Source organism: Elgaria multicarinata, chromosome 17, assembly GCF_023053635.1.
Source record: "Elgaria multicarinata webbii isolate HBS135686 ecotype San Diego chromosome 17, rElgMul1.1.pri, whole genome shotgun sequence".
Lineage (NCBI taxonomy): Eukaryota > Metazoa > Chordata > Lepidosauria > Squamata > Anguidae > Elgaria > Elgaria multicarinata.
The window spans coordinates 13,883,209-13,904,358 of record NC_086187.1 but is presented as its reverse complement, the minus strand read 5'-3'; the positions used below and the strand labels follow the sequence as shown (position 1 = coordinate 13,904,358).

The 21,150-nt window shown below is 48.5% G+C and overlaps 1 protein-coding gene and 1 non-coding gene across 2 annotated transcripts; one reads left to right on the top strand and one right to left on the bottom strand.

Annotated features, from left to right (window-relative positions):
* Positions 1–3,184: 3,184 nt before the first annotated feature.
* Positions 3,185–14,422, bottom strand: MCRIP2 (MAPK regulated corepressor interacting protein 2). The gene is made up of 5 exons (XM_063143294.1): positions 14,016–14,422; positions 13,549–13,639; positions 9,426–9,553; positions 7,192–7,293; positions 3,185–3,650 (listed from the first exon to the last, which is right to left on the bottom strand). The coding sequence occupies exons 1-5, from the start codon at positions 14,068–14,070 to the stop codon at positions 3,580–3,582; spliced, it is 447 nt and encodes a 148-aa protein (XP_062999364.1). The 5' UTR covers positions 14,071–14,422; the 3' UTR covers positions 3,185–3,579.
* Positions 14,423–20,469: 6,047 nt separating this feature from the next.
* TRNAG-CCC (transfer RNA glycine (anticodon CCC)) lies at positions 20,470–20,540 on the top strand. The gene has a single exon. It is a non-coding gene; the product is annotated as a tRNA-Gly (tRNA).
* Positions 20,541–21,150: the final 610 nt, after the last annotated feature.

Genomic DNA, 21,150 nt, shown 5'->3' with positions numbered 1-21,150 from the left:
CCAAAATCCCCTTGGAAACCTAGGAAGGCTTCTTCAGTGAGAATGGTAGAAATGGTAGGCAAATTTCCTTGGAAGAAGGATTCTCTGTGTTCTGGGGAAGTTGGACACCCAAGCCTGTATCCCACTTAGAAAATAAGATTGCTTGTCACTGTGGTTCTTAGCGAGGTTTCTGTCCTTTCAGGGGAGACACACCAAACATGGCCGCGTTTGGCCTGGGGTGGCCGTTATGTCACATGGGCCTGGTTTGTTGGTCTGCATTACCCACAATGCACATGGCTTCCCCTTTGCGGCCATTCTTTTGTGGGAGTGACCGGTGTGGCCCAATTATAGCACAAGCTGAGTAGGATTCTGCTGCATGTGAGCAATGGCCTAGTAGTACAGCCTTCACCCAATTGGGTGCTCTCCAGATGTTTTGGACCACAACTCCCAGCATTTTTGCCCATTGGCTATGTGGGATGGAGCTGATGGGTGCTGTAGTCCAAAACATCTGAAGCCTACCAGTTTGGAGACAGCTGTGAGTGAAACATCCATGTGAAGGAGGAGGTGTTTTTCTATCTTAGGAAAGTATCCTCGAATTGTAGTGTTGGAAAGGACTTTGGTGTTATTTACTCCGAATCCCTGTTCGATGCAGGAATTGTGTAAGAGGAGGTTTTCTCCCCTTGTTGTACAGAAGCATCTTTTGAGCAGAGTGCTTAGGACTCTTGCTTCTTTTCCCCTCTGGCCTGGAAATCCAGAATTCCTGACTGTGCTAAGAAGCTGATGCGAGCTGGAAGTTGAAAACATCTGGAAGGAACCAGGTGGGGGTTCGAGCAAAGCAATCTAGGCATCTCTTCTGGGGCGTGTCCTGCGCACAAAGCGTTGATCCACATGTGGTGAGTAGGGGAAGAACCTTGTGTGTGAATGCTCCACAACTGGGGGGGGGGACTGCCCAGAGAACGTGAGAAAAAAGGGAGTGTAGTCTTTTTACTACCATGATAGTTTCCTCTGTGTATGGGGTTTCTCCCGTCCTGCACCCCCACTCAGGGATGAGTTAATTCCATCCTGAGATAATCCTCCTTCCACCCTACCCCATCTGGACTCTGAACAGTTGAAAAACTGTATCGTGTGATGCAGCTGCATGACATCGATCAAAACTGTGGGATGAGGCCTGAGGAGGTCAAATTCCATGTTAAGCCTAATTGGGAAAGGAACTGATAATAAAACTGCCGATGTCGTATCGCCTCCTACAAATCTATGGTGCGACCACATTTGGGGCTGCTGTGTACTGTTCTGGTCATTGCCCCTAAAAATCGATGTTGTAGAGTTGGGAAAAGTGCGGAAAGGGGCGACTAAAATGATTGAGGGGTTAGAGCATCTTCCCTATGAGGGGAGGTGGCAACAGCTGGGATTGTGTAGCTTAGAAGAATGCGGAGTAAGGAGAGCCATGATAGAAGTGTACAAAATGATACACAGTGTGGAAAATGTGGAATAGGGAGACATTTTTCTCCCTCTTTCAGAGTACTAGAACCCGGTGGGGTCATCCCATGAAGGTGATTGGTGGGAGATTCAGGACAGATAAAAAGAAGGACTTCTTCACACAGCGCAGAGTTTAAACTATGGAATTCACTGCCACAAGAGGTAGTGATGGCCACCAATTTGGATGGCTTTAAAAGGGGGTTAGATAAATTCCTGGAGAAGGCTTTCAATGGCTACTGGTCCTGATGACTATATGCTACCTCCAGTACCAGAAGCAGTAAACCTATATACAGCAGTTACTGGGGAACATGGGCAGGAGGGTGCTGTTTCACTCATGTGCTACTTGTGGGTCCCTAGTCATCAGCTGGTTGGCCCCCGTGTGAACAGTGTGCTGGACTAGATGGACCCTTGGTCTGATCCAGCAGGGCTCTTCTTAGGTTCTTAGGTAGCTTTCCTCCACCCTGGTGCCCTCAAGAGGACTTGGACCACCATTCCCACCAGCCCCAGCCCATGCTTGGGGATTATTATTATTATTATTATATTATTCCAATTCCAAGGAAGCAGTTTCTGTGCTAAACCGCTGTTTGTTGGCAGTAATGGATTGGATGAGGGCGAACAAATTGAAGCTTAATCCAGATAAGACAGAGGTGCTCCTGGTCAGTTGAAAGGCAGATCAGGGAATAGGGATTCAGCTTGTGTTGGATGGGGTTACACGCCCCCTGAATACGCAGGTCCGCAGCTTGGGTGTGCTTCTGGATTCAGCCCTGAGCCTGGATGCCCAGGTTTCGGCGGTGGCCGGGAGTTCATTTGCACAGTTAAAGCTAGTGCGCCAGCTGCGCCCGTTCCTAGAGATGTCGGACCTGGCCACGGTGACACATGCCTTAGTTACATCCCGATTGGATTACTGTAACGCGCTCTACGTGGGGCTGCCTTTGAAGAGTGTTCGGAAACTCCAGCTGGTTCAAAGAGCTGCAGCCAGATTGTTGACCGGGGCTGGTTACAGGGAGCACACAACTCCCCTGTTAAAACAGCTCCACTGGCTTCCAGTCTGTTTCCGGGCACAATTCAAAGTGCTGGTTATGACCTATAAAGCCCTATATGGCTCAGGTCCAGGTTATTTGAAAGAACGTATTCTCCCTTATGAGCCTGCCCGTGCTTTGAGATCTTCTGGAGAGGCCCTTCTTTCAGTCCCACCTTCTTCACAGGCGCACTTGGTGGGAACATGGGAGAGGGCTTTCTCGGTGGCTGCTCTGGAACTCTCTTCCCGGGGAAGCTAGGCTGGCTCCCTCCTTGATGGGCTTTCGGAAGCAGGCTAAAACTTGTTTGTTCAAGCAGGCCTTTGGAGAATAATCCAGCCCTCCATCTATGTTAATGTCTTATAATTTTGTTGTGTATTTTTTAATTGTTTATGGTTTTGTTTCTCTCCCCCCCCCCCCCCATATATATTTTAAACTTTGTAAGGCCGCCTTGAGGCCCAGCATTGGGCAAAAGGCGGGATACAAATAAATATAATAATAATAATAATTATTATGAGAGTTGTAGTGCAATGCAGCTGGAGGGCATCACATTGGAGAAGGCTGCTCTAGACTTCCTCGTCCTACAGCAGCCGTCCGCCAACCCGGTACGCTCTAGAAACCCTGGTTCCCCTTCCCCTTGATTTGCTAGCTGTCGAAAAGGCAGACGCTTGGCAACGTCTTTCGCAGGAGGGGCGTCCTTGGCCTCTCTGCCCAGCAATAATTCCTCCTAAGGCAGCATCGGTGCTTTTATTGCAAACGCAGTCCTGGCCTTACAGATCCGTGCCGGCTTTGTGTGGGTGCCAGCTCCAAGCGGGAGAAGGACAGGGTGGCCAGCCTCTGCCCATATCCACCCTCCCCACTTTGCCATAGCAGTTCCAGAGCATGCAGTCCGTAGTCATCTTGGCCGCGCGAATTCCGGCACTTCTAAGGCAGCCCCGCTTCGGACAGCAAGTCACGTTCCTTCCCAGCCCCAGAGTGGGTCCGAGGGTGGGACTGCTGAGGTCCATTTTTTCATCTCACTCTTCTTCTCCCCCCGCTCAGACGGCTGTGCATTTTCTTACGGTAAAATTTTATTTTCTATTTTAAGCTTTTCTACGAAACCCCCTCATTAAGAGCCATTCTCGATGTTGGCCAGGAATTGCTGTGCCCACCAGTCTTCAAGGTCTATGGGCACAAAATCTGAAAGAGAGGAGGGGTGTCAAATAAAAGGCACACAGAACAAAAATCGGTCAGTGAAATCCTAAGGGCAGGCTGAAAAGACAATACTGGGTTATGAGTACAGAGACATAAGGGTGTCTCTATACAAGCGATTTATTGCATGCTCATGACTGGTCACTCACGGAGGATTCCCGATCCTTTACACGATGTCATCAACCTCCAAGACGTCTCCCGCGCTTTCCCCCCTTATCTCCACTTTCAAAAAAATCGGAGATAAGCTAGTAATAAAAGTTAACGGCACATCTTGGCAGTATGTGATGCTGGCGGAGCGCTATGAATTTGCCAAGGAAGGACTTTCCTCCATTCAAACCACATGTCTGCCATGTAAATGCTTGAGAACGTTTCTCAATTGCAGGTCAATCGGAGGGAGAAGAGTGTAAAATGTCTCCCTGCAACGAAAGGAGGCAGATCTGATCCACCACCCCAACGTCCTCTGTTGATTCAGAGCATCCCATTAAGTTCAGTGGGGTTTACTCCCAAGTAAGAGTTCCAAGGGTTGCAGATTTACAGCAAGATCTTACGGCTACTCAGAAGTAAGTCATGGCTTTCCCAGGATACAAGTTAAGCGATGAAACCAAGACGCCCCCCTCCCCGTTCCTTTGCCCACATGCTTGGGCAGAAAGGAGGTTTCCCTTAATTCAAACCATGTGTCTGCCCCTCGTAATCCTGCAATGAAACTGAAAACGAAAAGTCCAGGTAAGGATGCTGGTTTTTTGCTTAATGCAGAGACCCTAAGACACGGGAGATGCGACCTGGTGCCTTCCAGACGTTTGGGACCAAAGCGTTGATCAGCTTTAGCCAAGCATGGTCAATAGTTCGAGATTTTGAGTGCTGTAGTCCAAAACATCTGTGGAGGGCGCCAGGTTGCCACCCCCTGGGCTAAGGGAACAAAATATGAGAGAAGATGCTTTTTTTACACTGGTTTGGGCTCAGTATCTATTATTCTGGAAACTGGAGATTTCACAATTTCAATTACATCTTTCTCCATTAAACCAAAACTGTGTGCCAGTTCAGACCATAACACGAGGGTCAACATGCACTGCTAAATCGTCATCAAATAATCTGAATTAGTAACACTGGAAAAGTTGCAGAATGAGAAACCGTTCTGTATTACCCCTTAACTCCCCGTTCTGTTTCAAAAATGTAGCTTATGCAGCCATTTTGGTGCCCGGCCTTTCCCAACCCGGTGCCCTCCAGATGTCTGGGACTACAACTCCCATAATCCCTGAGCATTGGCCATGCTGGCTGGAGCCGATGGCTGTTGAAGTCCCAACCATCTGGAGTGCTCCGGGTAGGGCAAGGCTGAATGTGTACAGTTCAAATTTCACATTGTCTGTCTTTTTAATATCCTGTACCTTAGACTGTTCGCATCCATCTCTTAATATCTGTTTTGTTCACCGTCTGCTTTCCCCCCCCCCAGTGGCGCTTAAGGAAATGAACAAAGCACTCCCAGACAATCTCCCATCCAGACCAGTGGCAGCTGCTCTCTGCTGAGCACCATAAGAACATAAGAAGAGTCATGCTGGATCAGGCCAAGGGTCCATCCAGTCCAGCACTCTGTCCACAGTGGCCAACCAGCCATCGGCCAGGGACCAACAAGCAGGACATGGTGCAACAGCACCTTCCCACCCATGTTCCCCAGCAACTGGTGCACACAGGTTTATTGTCTCTGATTCTGGAGGTAGCACGTAGCCATCAGGGCTAGTAGCCATTGAAAGCCTTCTCCACCAGGAATTTATCCAACCCCTTTTCAAAGCCATCCGAATTGGTGGCCATCTCCACATCTTGTGGTAGTGAATTCCGTACTTTAACTCTACGTTGTGTGAAGAAGTCCTTCCTTTTATTTGTCCTGAGCCTCCCGCCCATCAGCTTCATGGGATGACCTCGTTGGGTTCTAGTATTATGGGAGAGGGAGGAAAAAGGTCTCCCTAGCTTCATACTGTGCATTATTTTGTATACTGCATTATTCAGGTCTCCCCTTAGCCTCCATTTTTCCAGCTGTTGTAACTTTCCTTCATAGGGAAGATGCTCCAGCCCCCTGATAATTTTAGTTGTCCTTTTCTGCACTTTTCCCAGCTCTACCTTGCCTGATCCAGACACTCACCCCCACCCCCACTGGTTTAGTTTTAGCCAGGTTGCTGCATCATATGCTTTCAGACCATGCCTCGATATTGTTGATAGACAAGGTTATTCCTGCAGGTATCTGTGTGGGGGATTATTTTGCAGAGAGTTAATTTGCAACCGAGGCTGAATTGTTGCTTTGCATCTTCCTTTCAATTGCTAAAAATAAAAATAATTTTTAAAAAACCTGGTGCGGCTTTAAATGTCTGTGTTGCAATTCACCGCTGTGGAAAACCACAAGGTCAACGACAGGTCGGGTTATTGCCCACAATAACCCTCTTTCCTAAAACCAAACTCGTTCTCAGAGTGGCGATCCTGACATAGTCAAAACGGCTCCGGAAACTCCCCAGCTTTTGCAGGAGTATCTGCACACACACTAATTTTTCCAAAGGGTGGGAAAACGCCTTAAAACAGCCAAGGAGGACTGAGTCTGCTCAGTGACCACAGAATAATGGCTGAGGGGAGGGGCCATCGTGACTTTGGTCAAGAACTGTGTGCACCTCAATGGCCATTTCTCTCCATGGTGTTCTCCAAGCAACCTGCCATACACCCCCCCTAAAATAGTCTAAGTGCCCTCAGGTGCAGCAAAAATGCTGTCCTATTCCCAGCATCCAAGTACGAATGAACTGCCAGTCCAGTCATCCCCTCAAGGTAGAATAGGGCGCCATCTTGTCCTTCTCAGGCAAGGCCCATCCCTGCATTTGAGGGGAGACCTTTGCAGTGGCTGGCTTCACACAACATGCTAACCCACACTGGCCCCGTTCAGAAGACACCTTTAACCCTGGTGGTTAAGCCAGAAAGCCAGGTTGCGTTCAGAAGACACCTTAAACCATGCCTTTAACCATGGTGACTAAGGCTTTTTGCCTTAGTCACCATGGTTAAAGCTGTGGTTTAAGGTGCCTACTGAACACATCCTGGCTTTCTGACTTAACTACCGTGGTTAAAACTGTGGTTTAAGGTGTTTTCTGAATGGGCCCACCCAATGGTTGAGTGTGGGTTGCTGTTGAACCTTGGGTTATGTGTTCAACTGTTAGTTGGCCTGTTGTCCAAACCCAGGCTATTTTCCTCAGGGTGGTTTGGTAACCCTACAGTGTGGCTTGCTAACCACTATGAATAACCCAACAACAAACCATGGGTTCTCAAGGTGGCTTGCCTGAGAAAAAAATAAGCCACGCTGCCTAGTTAACAAGCCACCCTGAAGAAAATGTCCTGGGTTCAGACGACACGCTAACTCACAGTTCACCAAGTAACCCATGGTTCAAAAACAACCACTGTTCTATCACAAAATGTGGGTTAGTGTGTTGTGTGAACCCATCTCTTGTTGTCATCTATGCAGTCACTTCATGCGCTCCCTAAAAGTGGACCACGTCTACTTACGAACCTTTCAGTTCAGGGCTGGGTGTTTTCTCCGTGTATTCCACTGGGCCGGATCCACTGTCTCCTTGCCGGCTGCCATCCAGCTGCCGTTCTACCTGCTGCCAGGCTGGAGCGGGGAGAAGAGAGGGCCATGTAAGGGAGGATAGACAAACCAAGCCAGCAAAACACTCATGGAGGCCTTATTTTTTGACTGGCAAGAGCTGGGGACACTGCCTGCTTTAAACCAGTTTGTCTCTAGTTCTGTAAAATATTTACACCCCACATTTCCATCCTTTGAGATCCGCCAGGCAATTTAGCAGCATCCTAAAAATGATGCCATTAAAAGCACAACACCGAGTGTCATGGGATGGGTTTTCTTTTAAAACCAAACCAACAACAGTTTACAGCGCAACAGGAACTAGACAAGGCATAAGAGCAAATCTTTCTCCCAAATGCTTTCTGAAATATCAGGGGCTTGTTAATTTGCTGTCTGAACACCGTAATATAAAGATTCCTGTAGTTAATAAAAACAAGCACTTCGAACTGCAACAAAATGTTGCAGTCTGGAGTACTGCTAATCAGTCTTCCAGACAGAATCACACATGCCCTCTTCTAGTATATTCCATTTCTGGTTTTCCATCTCCCTCCCTACCCATAGATACTCAACCATTCTATGACAACAAACCACACTTAGTCCTCACTGTTTTGCTGGTTCTGCCTGCACATATTGTGGAAGGGGGTTCCTAAAGATGTTTTGTACTTCTGCAAATTTAGGGGGTTCTGCCCCCACCCCTTCCTGCCACTACTTTCCTCTTGTATTGTGGATGGTACCATTTTGGCTCCTATATAAAGATCCACACTCAGAGAACTCCATTCCCTATTGGTATATCGCAGCCTTCCCCAAAGTTTTGGACTACAATTCCCAGTATTCTGGACCACTGGCCACATGAGCCGGGGCTGATGGGAATTAAAGACTAAAATATCTGGAGGGCACCAGGTTGGTAGATAAGATTATTAGCGTATTAGTATATAGAAGAGAGAAGCAAATCTGATGCTTCCAGCTGTCTTGGACTACAACTCCCATAAGCCCTAGACAGAGAGGACAATGGTCAGGAGATATGGGAGTCATAGTCCAAAATAGTTGCTGCAGGGTTCCGCCGAGGAGGGAGTTTGTTCTGTTGTCTAAGTGGCATTATTCAGGACAGATAAAATGGAGGACTCCTTAAGACAGCACAGAGTTAAACTATGGAACTCACTACCACAAGATATAGTGATGGCCACCAATTTGGATGGCTTTAAAAGGGGGTGGATAAATTCCTGGAAGAGAACGCTATCAAGGGCTACTAATCCAGATGGCTATGAGCTACCTCCAATACCAGAGGCAGTAAGCCGATCTGCAGTTGCTGGGGAACATGGGAGGGAGGGTGCTGTTGCACCTGTGTCCTGCTTGTGGCTCCCTGGTCGACAGCTGGTTGGCCCCTGTGTGCACAGAGTGCTGGACTAGATGGGCCCTTGGTCTGACCCAGCAGGGCTCTTCTGATGGTCTTAATGCACGTCACAAGGTGGAGGAATGTGGAGCAGAGCTCCCAAAGATGGTCTCATTGGCCCATCCACATCTGTGCTGGATACAGGACAGAGTCCACGTGATCTGGTGTCCCATGACTTGCTGGCAAAAGGAAGACGCTCTCTTTAAGGGCCACTGTTTCGCTTGCCAGCGGCTTTGACAATGACACAGTCCAAGGAGAAATCCTGCCTGCAGCTCTATGGGAACCTTCCCCAACCTAGAGCCCTTCGGTGTGTCATACTACAACTCCCATCCTCCCCCAAATGGAGATCAACTATGCCTTTTCTGTCCCAGAAGCTACATTTGCTGAATTTCTTGTGATTTTGAGCAGCCGGCAGGAGCCCAGGAGTTGGTCACGAGCTGGCAGCAATTCAGTTTTCCCATTCCATGATGCCATTTGGGGGCGGAGGGAGAGAAATTTCTCCCCGTCATGCAAGCAACCGAGGGATGGGAACCAAAAGCAGCCATCAGCACTGCTTTGTTTTCGGCATTGCTTTTTCCTGAATAAACGAGTACTATTTTATTAGTCTAACTTGATTTTAAATATGTTGATTCCTTTGTTACTGCACACGGCTTGGTAATCTTTTTCCAATATAGAGTGGCTTATAAATTTTGCTAAATAAAATAACACTACATCTAACAGAAGGCTTCATTCCGGGGTTGGGGCGGGGCGGGGGGGCTGGTTGCTCTCTTACCTTCATACACAAACCGCACGTTTTCTTCGTGAGCCAAGGTGTAGCTTTCTTCCGTGGCTGACGTGGGCTGGATCATGAGCGCGGGTCTTTTGCCATTTACCCTGTTGAACACGAGCTTGGGAGCTGAGCTGCTGAGAAAGAGAGAGGTGGAGAACCTTATTATTTATTTATTCCAATAATAATAATATTATTATAATAATTTATCCCATCCCTGAGTCAAAGCAGGGCTTGCCAAAAAAGAAATTTTAAAAAAAACCTATGTAGATCCTGGGACAAGTTTGTGCCTCCCATGACAACTGTCTCAACAGCACCCAAGGAAGGCCCAAATGTCTCCTTGAAGAATCTCTGCCTGCCATTTTAGGAACCTGTTGTCATTTGGAGACGTCACAAAAGGCAAAGCTGCCCCACACCAAAAGGCACCCCAAATCAGGAGCATCTTCAGAGCCCACTCCCGCCCCACTACTTAGGCCTTCCCCAACCTGCCTCCCCTCCAAATGTGTTGGACTCCAGATCCCATCATCCCCATGTAGATGATGGGCACTGGAGTCCAACACATCAGGAGAGGGCCAGACTGGGCTAAGGCTGCGCTATTTATTTAAATCTTTGAATATCTTGGCAGAATGAATGAAATCTTTATTGCTAAAAACAATACGCCATCACAATTTGATATAATTAGAAAGATAAAATACAAGTAAGAAGATGAGCTAATGTCAACACAATAACAATAGTGAGTTTAAAATAAAATAAAAATGGCAAACAAAAATACAAGGATATAAAAATGCGAGAATCATATAAGCATAAGTTAAGAGCTCCCCTATGGGGTACTAGACCAACATATATAAAGAAAGACAAAATTTTATCTCCAGCTCCCCGCTACAATACTTATAAATGGCGGTTGAACAAAACAAAAATTTTACTCATACCGGTAGCCCATTTCACAACTTTGGTGTACAGGTTGCACGCACAATTCACCCTGGTCAAATTAAGGGGATGGATTTCCACAGTAGGGTTTGCAAATCTCTATTTATTCATGCCCTATGAATGGTTTGCACTATTTGTTTCAGCTGCTGAGTGGAGAATTGGGTAGATAGCCCACCAACACCTGCACCTCTGAGCCACAACCACTTTTGGGGCCCCCGTGGGCAAGTCAACCTCAATGGGCCCCTCCCTCAGTGAGTCTACCTACTCACCACCATTGTCATCAGCTCCTCCTCCTCCTCCTCCTCATGGCTACCATTTGCTTGCTTGATAGGCAGGCAGCCAGTGAATAAATAAGTGGTGGCATCTATTCCTTCTCACCACCACCGGTGTCTGGGCAGAGCGAGAGGCAGGTGAATAAGCAAATTGCCATGGTGAAGGAGGAGCACGTCCAGGGGGCTGTTGTCAGCGGGCCCCTACTGGGGTGTGGGCCCTTGACAAGAGCCCAACCATACCTACTCTTGACCCTGGGCCTGCCCTGAACATTCCCGTGGGTTGCCTGCCATTAATCCAGCCAGTGTGTGCATAGCACAGACTGTCACAAAAATGCTGTGTGTGTGTGTGTGTTTTCAAAAGAATCCGTGGCTCACCCTCTAACCTCTGCTCACACCAAAGGTACTGCTACTGCCCCAAAGCAAGAATTGCACTATATTATAGGCCTTACAACACAGTGTTTTATTGAGCAATAAAGCCATTCATTTGGACAACTGCCACATGTTGTATTATACAACCTCTGTGCTGTGCCTTCCCACACTATGGCCAGGTAAATCTTGGTAATTCAGAGCAACCGGTCTAACCAAGCTTTTATTTCATGAAAATACTAAGCACATGGGGAGGGGGGAGGGGAATCCAGATTGGACCAGTAGCAGGTGGCAAAGGGTTAACTCCCACTTGCCCACCCCCACCCCCAACCTTCTCCCAGAAGCCAGGGTCCCAATACAGACCAGTCGGCGAGGCATCCCTTGTTATTTAAAAATATATATTTCGAGTTCATTTAGTCAAGCCCTACGAAAATGCCAGAGTTTCACGCAAGGGTATTTGTTGATTTTTTAAAAACAATATTAATAATCAAAGCAGGCTTTGTGTTCAGGCATGTCTGTGACACGGTATCCAGGATGCAACAGCGGGCTCCCTCCCGAACTGTTGGTTCTCCAGATCAGGAGTCTACTGGCGTGACTCCCCTCCTCTTCCCCCGTCACTGGCCAATTCATGCACGCTTTGTGCTTTCCTTCATGCCTGGTCCTCTCTCTCTCTCTCTCTCTCTCTCTCTCTCTCTCATATTTTGTTGCAAGGGCACTGGGTTGGACTTGCGCTCCTCCGAGGTCAGTGGAGCAAAAGTGCGTCAGAGGAGCTGCCAATGCCAGCAGCAGGAGGGAACACAGCACCAGGAAGGATGAAAGCACAAGGCCCGACCACAGGGACAGACGTCACTCAAGAGTTTCTCAAGGCCAAGCGACGGGTGCATAAGATTTTTTTAAAACAACAACAACAACCAAAAAACAATAAGGTCTTGTGGCACAATTTGGGCACCAGAATTTAGTCTTGTGGCACAAGAACAAGAGCGCAATTTTAAGCATGTTGGGACAGGAAAAAAAAGCCTACAACTCCCAGCATGCCCACAAGGTGCTTTTTTGCACAATTCAGCCGCTGCTGCTGTATGCATGCGGCACCTGGTGAAATTCCCTCTTCATCATAACAGTTAAAGGTGCAGGAGCCCTGCCCCCTTTTGTATCTGGTCACTCTACAAGAGGGCAGAGCTCCTGCACCTTTAACTGTTGTGATGAGGGAATTTCACCAGGTGCCGCATGCATACAAATGGCACCTGCTGAATTCCCCCCTTTTCAATACAACTGTTAAAAGATACAGGAGCCCTGTCCTCCTTTCCACAAGGTCACCCTAACCTGGTTGGCCACCCTGCAAAGAACACCACCAGAGAAGATGGACCCTTGGACTGAGCCAAGTCATCCTTCAGAGGTCTCACTTGCAAAAAGTAAATAAATAAAATACTTATTTATATATCATTTTATAACAGAAGAAGGATATATATATATATAATACATTTAAAAAACGATGTGTCTTTGCCCCAAGGTGCTTACAATCTATATTTCAACAGTGTTGCGGGGGGGGGGGGGAGGGGGAAGGGAAAAGTGGGCGAGTCTAATAGGGGATGATGATTTTTCCCCCCAGTGATCCTTGAAACTCCCAACACACCCAGCAGAGTTGCAGTCCCAACACACCTGGAGGGCGCCAAGTTGGCGAAGGCTCGGCAACTATAAGCCCAGCGCACGGGGCTCCTCGCCTTTCCAGAGGTGCCTGGAAGAGGAGATTCCGGCCGCGGCGTGGCTTGCCAACCCCACGCGCCGAGAGGGCCACGCGCAGCCCCCGTGCCTTGCGGCGTCCGGCCGCCCCACGCGCCGACCCGGCAGCCCTGGCGGTGGGCGGGCGCCGAAGGGCAGGCCACGCCCCCGCGCCAGGGGTGTGTCTGCCCTCCCCCGGCCTCTCCAGGGCAAAGGTGACGCCTGGGCCGTTGGCCACCGAGCTGGAAGCAGCGGCGCCCCTTCCCCAGCCAAGACCCTCCGCCCGCCCACGCCCCCACCTCGGTGGAAAGGCAGACCCTCCCCTCAAAAAACACGTGCCGCGGCGCGTCTTGGCCGGCCTCCCTGCAGCTAGCGGGGCCCGCCGCGGCCACCCCCCTCCCTCCCTGCCCCCCTCGCCCTCCTGCAGAAAGGCTGCCCGCCCCCCCTCCTCCCCCTCTCTCTTCTTCCTCCTCCTCTTCGGAGCCATATGGCAACAAGGACAACCCCGTTAACCTTTCCACAAGGTCATCTCCACTGTCCTCCCCGCCCCTCTCCCGGCACTATGGGACAGGGTGGGGTGGGGGTCCGCGTGCAACCAGCCCCCTCCCCAAGCCAGCCAGCCAGCCCCGCCGGGACCGGGGAACTCCTCCCTCCCCCAACAGAGCTGTCACTGGAAGGGCCCAGGAGGACGCGCAGCGGCATTCTCCGGGGCTCCTTGCGCAACACGCGGCGCGCAAGGTCACCCTCGCCCGCCGGGACAGGCATCACGCCCCCCCTCTACGACACGTGCCCGGCTCCCTACCCCGGCTGATGGAGTGTGGGGGGGGGGACCGGCAGCTTCGGCTCACCTTGAGAGAGGCCACGAGTTGAGCTGCTGCTGCTGCTGCTGCCGCCGGCATTTCAAGTCCGCCAATTTGCTCTCCACCTGCTGCGTGGGACCTGCGCGGGGTGCGGGGGGGGGGGAGGGAGGGAGAAAACGAGGCAACACCTCGGGTCAGGAAAGCCGAGCCAACAGCACCAGCATCGTATCGTAACCCCCCCATCTCCTCCTCCCCTCCCCCGCGCATAAGGACGTCAGCAGGAGCTTAGCACCAAGGCAACCTCTGCCCATAGGATCCCGCGCAGGCACGGATCGAAAAGGGAGGCAGGAGCCGGGAAGCCCCCGCGGAGCGGCAAGGGGGTTCTAGGCTGCTGCTTCCCCCACCCCCCACCGCAACCTCTCAGATTGAGGAGGAAGAGGAGGGTGGGTAGGCGAGGAAGCGTTCCGCACGTGCCCCTCCTCACGCCCCCCCCCCGCGCTCGGCCGGGCCTTTACCTGTCCGCCTCTGCGTGGCTATTTTGCTCGGTCCCCTCGTGATGGTGTACATCATGTGCTCCGCCTCCGCCGGGCAGCCCCGAGAGCTGGAGGCAGGAATGGAGCCAAACTTGCGCGCACGTCAAGAAGGGACGGGAGTTTGGTCGGGGGAGGGGGGGAGATCCGCTGCGCCACTCCGCACGTGCTGGAGGCTTTTATTCCAAGCCCATCGCAGCGCGCCGCTCCCCGCAGTTAGAAATGGGTCCCTTCCTCGTGCGCACCGGAGTCCTCTGGATCTTGCAAGGCGCAAGAGAGGAGGAGCCGCCGCCTGTTGCAACTGCAAAGTCTCTCTCTCTCTCTCTCTCTCTCTCTCTCGCCCCCTCGACTTGCCGTTGACTTTAACTCGGCGGCTGCACGCAACCGGCCGCGCCGCGCGATTCTCCTTTAACCAGGCGAGAGCCCGAGAGCCGGCGGCGGAGCCAGGCCTCCAACACGCCCCCCGCGCTTCTTAAAGGCGCAGCGGCGCGCTGGGCTCAACTGCCCGACGGTGCGAGGATTGCGCAAGAGCCCAGTGGGGGCTCTGATTATTATTGTTGTTGGCGCCATCAATGTACTTGGTGCTGTACAGAGTAAAACAATAAAATAGCAAGACCCTGCCGCATAGGCTTACATTCTAATAAATGCCATTTATTATCAATGCTAATAGATGCCAATGGAGCCGGGTTTCGGTCCGATGCAGCTAGGACACCCAAGGAGTCCTCCGAAGTGCTGAATCCCCCAGTCCCAAAATAGGATTCAGCAGCTTCGATAGCTTCTTTAGCATTTATTTATTTATTTATTACATTTCTATACCGCCCAATAGCCGGAGCTCTCTGGGCGGTTCACAAAAATGTAAAACATTCAAAGTATAAAACAACAGAATAAAACCATAATATAAAATGCAATATAAAAGCTCAACCAGATAAAAACAGCAGCAATGCAAAATTACAAATTTAAAACACCAAGTTAAAATTTATTTATAGACTGTTAAAATGCTGGGAGAATAAAAAGGTCTTCACCTGGCGTCTAAAAGCAAATAATGTAGGTGCCAAGCGAACCTCCTTAGGGAGCTCATTCCACAACCGGGGTGCCACAGCAGAGAAGTTTTGGCCGAAACCCAGAGACGATTCATAGCCTCACTGATATCGGAGTCACCAGCCTTCGCTGGCAAGAGGGTTGTGGTTTTTTTTGTAGTAGTAGTAAAGCTTTATTGTTTCAACCAATGGTTACAACAAGCAGAGTAAAAGCAATGCTAAAACAAATCACACATTCTGCAAGGTCAAAAATTTGGGCTGTAAGAGCGAAGTTGGCCAATGCCATTACGGCACTCCTGTTATTGCATGTAAACAAAAAGTATGTTCTTTCTGAATCAGACCAGCTGGACTTATTCTCAAAAAAACCCCAATCCAAATATTTAGAATGAATTTGAGAATAGATAGGGCAGGAGAACAAATAATGGGGCAGATCATCCACTTTGCCACTACGGCAACGGTAGAGTCGCTCGAGGCATAAGGGATTTTTATTAAAATGCCCTTCTTTTCCCTTGTTTAAAAAAGAGAAACATGCAAAAGGGGTTGGTTTTTTTCTTTCTTTCTTTCTTGCATTGTGCAACAACCATGAAGCTGGATTTGCGCCTCCTGCAAAAGGATGAGGAGAGACCTGGGGCCGGGGGTGGGTGGGAGTTGTAGGACTTTTTTTCTGTCTAAGCATGCATAGGATTGCGTCCTTAATCAATTAATAACACACACATATAAAAGAGAGAAAGTGACTGTTTAACAGGGAGATGAGCAACTCGTCACCTTCCAGATAGTGCTGGATTGCAACGCCCAGCTGTCATCATTGGCCATGTTTGCTAGGGAAGATGGGAACTGTAGTCCTACAACAACTGGTTGGCCCACACATTGCCCATCCCTGGTTGAAGGGGTCACACATCAACATCTGGCATTTTGTAGTCTTTGGGTGCCTTTGCTTACATTTTTTAAACTTATTTGTTTAAAAAACAAAAAAACAGAACAGCAACAAGAATATCCTGCTTTTCCACCAAAGGTGTAATTCTACTCCATAAGAGTAGCTTTTTAAGAAAAAAGTAATAATCTGTGCTTTGTTGTAGTTCTGTCCACTTGTTTCTCCCTCTCCTCCCAAACCGAAGTTTGTAGATCTGAAGATATATCTGCAAAGACGCCCCTTTTAAAACAAGTGCGGCACCAGAAAGTTTGGCCTTTGCCGTTCTTGTTCCTGCCTTGCTGCGTTCCAGGGGTGAGTTAAGAGGTGACCTTGGGAATTCCTCCTCTGCCTAGCTAGCAAGGGTGACATATTGTCTTTTGTAGGGGAAAGGTGCGTCTCCTTCTGCTGTTGCATGCCCTCTAGTGACCACCCCTAACCAAAGCGCCCAGGACCAAAGTGCACATGCTGTTTAAATGCGCCATTGCCTCTAAATTGCGGGTGTCTTTTTTAAAATGCAAATTGCATCAGCTGAGGGTGCGGAGAGTGGGGGCTGATAAACTACATCAGAGCAGGCCTGGCAAGAGATTTTGCCCTTCCCGACACTGATGTTGTCTTGAGGAAAATCCCTCTTCCAAAACTACTCTCTGCTCTGGGAGGAAATCCCCCCTCCACTGGTAACAATAGGAATTTCCTCCCAAAGCAGAGACTACTTTCGGAAGAGGAGTTTTATTTATTTAATTTTATTTACAATATTTATATACCACTCCACATCCAAAAGATTTCAGAGCAACAGATAGAATAAAAGAATAAAAACACCATATTATTATTATTTTTACTATTTTTAAAAGAATAGAGTTCTAATAAAACCCAGGTTCTGGTAAGATCATAGCTAATCAATCAAGAAAAGCTTCCTGAAACAACATTTTTCAGGAGCTGCTGGAAGCAACACAACATTGGCACCTGCCTGCTTGAGCTCCAAAGCCAGGGAATTCCATAGGAAGGGGGCCACCACACTGAAGGCTATTCTCCTGGTGGACTCCAATCGGACCATCCGTCTATGTGGACCACCAGGAACATGGCCTCAGATGACCTCGGTGCAAAGATCTATTTAATGTTGCATCATATATAATTTGACTGGGAAGGCCCAAGAAATTTGGCTGTCTGAGGACAGCACCTTGGATAGATCCTTTAGAGTTCTAACTGAAACCCGGAGCGGATTCACTGCCCCACTGACACTGGAGCCATCTCACCTCACCTGAGGCTTGTTTAAGGAGGTGCAGGACATTTAGGATGGCCATCTGTCCTCTTTTACAGAGGATGGTCCTCTATTTAAAGGCGTCTTTTATTTGAAGGGGTGGCCACTTCCGGTTAAAAGAAAATGCACCATAAGAACGGCAGCCCATCCATAGTTTGCACCCAACCAACCAGCCACACAGCTCATCCGCTCCAACACTATGGCGAGACGTATTGTAGGCCGATTTAAGTTATTCTAATCATTTCTAAATTTGCATCTACACCCATAAATTAAAATATGCACATTTTATGCAAAGCAGTGTCCTCTTTTTTGGCAATTCATATGCAGCCACCCTAGCTCAGGAGAAGAGGTGACTGGCACTCATTGGGGCTGGTAGGGCACGCTGGGAGTCATAGGGCTCATAGGATTTTCTGCCTCAACGTGCATAGGATTGTGCCCTTAGTCAAGCTGCACTTTCAGCCTAACACACTTTCAGCCTAACACAGCCTAACACACTAGCACTTTCAGCCTAACACCTGCAATGTGGGAAGAAGAATACCGACCTGCTTACAGGGTTGTTGTAAGGAAGCCTGAGACCACGAGCGCCAAGGCTGTAGAATGCTCAAACAGTGCAGTTGGGGCCATTTTCTAAATGTGAGCACTATCAAAAATCAGAGCATGGGGCCTCTGCACTAAAGTTAGACAGCAGGAGGGTCAGAAGAACCGCAGCAACAACGGCTATTTGGCTTGTCAAGCCTGTTCCATACCCTGCGTGCCCTCACTTACCCAATCCGCCCAGAGCTGCGCCTACTTGGATAACCCAAACTGAGGCCATCACTGACACGTGAAGAAACAACATGGTGACCTCAGAGCAAAGGGAAAAAGTTGAGGGAGATCAACACTTTCAAAAAGCGCATTTTCCGGGGGGGGGGGAGGAGTCCATCATGGCTGTGAGTTGGCAGCTGCATCATATAAACAATGCAGTGCCACTGCACAGCCATGATGGGGCAAATAAGCAGGCCATATAGACAGCCCCCTAAGTTTCTTAATAACAAAAGCATTGAAACTATTTGTTCAAATTTGTTCTAGGAGAAATCTGTACCATGAAATCAGGGCAGGGTCGTTATTGGGTGTTTTTTTTTGTGGGGGGGAAAGCATATATGTTAAACTGGTATTCGGAAACATTCCAAGGTCCATGTTCTCCTCCAAGTGGAGCTTGTTTACACTGATGAAAACAAGATTGGGTGTATTTGCTTTAAGGCCTCCAAGTTGGATTTACCAATGTCTGGGCCGTAGGTGAAAAGTGTTTACTCAAAGATTATCCCAAGGATAATCTTTGAATAATCTTGGTGTCTTCCAGAAGCGCTGAAGCAGAATCCCCATCCTCAGCCTGCATGGCCACACTGACTGGGGATGATGGGAATTGTGGTCTGGAGGGCACCAGGTTGGGAAAGGATGTTCTAGCGATGCTCCAGAGACGTCTGGACTAACCCCTCCACCACCACCCCATATAATTCCGTGAATGACGCAGAGCGACAGGCGCAATGAAAAACTCATCTGGAAGCATTCTAAATATTGGGCCTTTTTGACAAGAGTTTCTCAAGCATCATCTCCTCCTGTATCCAAAACCAGCCCTTTGAACTGGGCCCCCAAACAAATTAGTACCCAATAACAATGATGCAAAGCTGAAAGAACATGATTTGTATGTCTTGCCCCTGTTACCATGGCTACTTCCAAACGGACGGCAGACCTGCTAGAATCTTTCCTAAGCAAGCGGGTTTAAGGAGGGTGTTTTAAACGGAGGTGATTTTAAAAATTGTCCTTGATTTTTAATATGAGCAATTTTCTTCCGGCTCGTGTATATAGTTCTTATGCTGAATTGCTCTTTCATTTATTTGATATTATAGTCATCTTGGCTTTATGGGGGTTTTGTTGTTAATGTTTTAGCTACTGGGAGAAAATACTTTTCATGGCGGATAACAATAATTAAAATAAATAAGAATCAAAATAATTGTAAGCATAGTTTCCACTGCTTTGGGGGGTATTTTATTTTTTAAAGAGAGGAACACAGGAATATAGGAAGCTGCTTCTATTGATCCAAACCTGTTGCTGGGGAACATGGGTGGGAGAGTGCTATTGTACCCGTGTCTTGCTTGTGGGTCCCTTCTGGGCAGCTGGTTGGCCTCTGTGTGAACGGAGTGCTGGACAAGATGGACCCTTGGTCTGATCCAGCAGGGCTCCTCTTATGTTCTTAAACCCCCAGTCCATCTAGCCTGGTATTGTCAATACTGATTATTAATTTAGAAATAATTACTATAATTTAAATTGATCTACAATGCCTCCAATAGTGGAGAAAACCGTGACCATGTAACCTGTGTGTTCACTCAATCTGCCGTCCAGGTTCAAGTTCAAGTTCCCTTTATCTTTAAACCAGGCTTGTACTCCCTAAGAACACAGGAAGAGCTACGCTGGGTCAGAACAAGGGCCCATCTAGTCCAGCACTCTGTTCACACAAACAGTTGTCGACCAGGAACCCACAAGCAAGACATGTGTGCAACAGCACTCTCCTGCCCATGTTCCCCAGCAACTTCTCCTCCAGGAATTTGTCTAACCCCCTTTTAAAGCCATCCAAATTGGTGGGCATCACTACATCTTGTGGCAGTGAATTCCATAGTTTAACTCTGCACTGTGCAAAGATGTCCTTCCTTTTATCTGTCCTGAATTTCCCACCCATCAGCTTCATGGGATGACTCCGTTGGGGTCTAGTAGTATGGGAGAGAGAGGGAGAAAAATATCTCCCTAACTTCAGTCTCCTCACCATGCATAACCTTCAAACAGAGGTCAACTTCAAATAGAGGACTGACCTCTGTAAAGTAGGACACCTGGCCACCCTATTTTAGCATCTTTATATCACACTTCCCATCTATCGTGCAATGGCGTTGCATTTTCTCAACGATCATTGAGAATAAAAATAATAAAAATTAATAATCATAGTGGGTTAGTCACACCTGTTTTTGTCTTGACCATTCACACACACCAACTGTTGCTGGGCAATTATATTACAACGAAATCCGCCGTACCTGCAATGGAAGGAGTCGGATCTTTTGTGGGAGGGATTGCAAGAATTCCTCCTGCACCTTGTAGTAAGTACTGCCCACGTGTTTAAAAGAAAAATACCAATTTTTTTTACCATGACTTACCTATAGGTGGCTCCTTTTGCAGCATCATAGGAACCCCCAGAGCAGAGATTTTCTAACCGCGCCGCTGGTGTAGTGGTATCATGCAAGATTCCCATTCTTGCGACCCGGGTTCGATTCCCGGGCGGCGCAGGCGAATTTTTTCCCCTTCGTTTAATTTTGCAAATACGTGATATTTGCACGGGGAAATGTAGGATAACACTTTCCTGCTTCTCCTCCTTTACATCACGCGCCTGCCTTCGTGCTGTACTCTTTCTCAACCCTTTCCGTCTGAAGCTACAACGCAGTGTAAACTCCCTGGCCCCTTTTTGGGACACTTGATCCCTCTATTGCCGGGTCAACTCGTATTGGTGGGAGGGCCTTCCGGAATATCTAAGCGCAAAGGAACACCATATGCAGCACCAAAGAAGAACGCCGAGTCCTGCGGACTAGCACCTTAGACGTCTATTTAATTTGTGTTTGCACAGCACGAACATTTGGGGGGGGGGGTTTGAGAGAGTCTCCTTCGTTTGGTGATGCGATGCATTAAATAAGGCTTCACAATGCCACATCGGTCTCTTTCACTTGCTATCCTTATTTCTGTTTAACTAGGAAGTAAATCCCACTGAGGATTTATTTCTCAGTTTAGGAGGATTGTGTAGTTCCCCCCCTTCCTTCCCCCCCTTTTTTTTAAAGAAAGAAATAATCAGGGATGACTCCTGAAACAGCCTGACTTTCACAAGCGCTGGCAGCTTCTCATTAA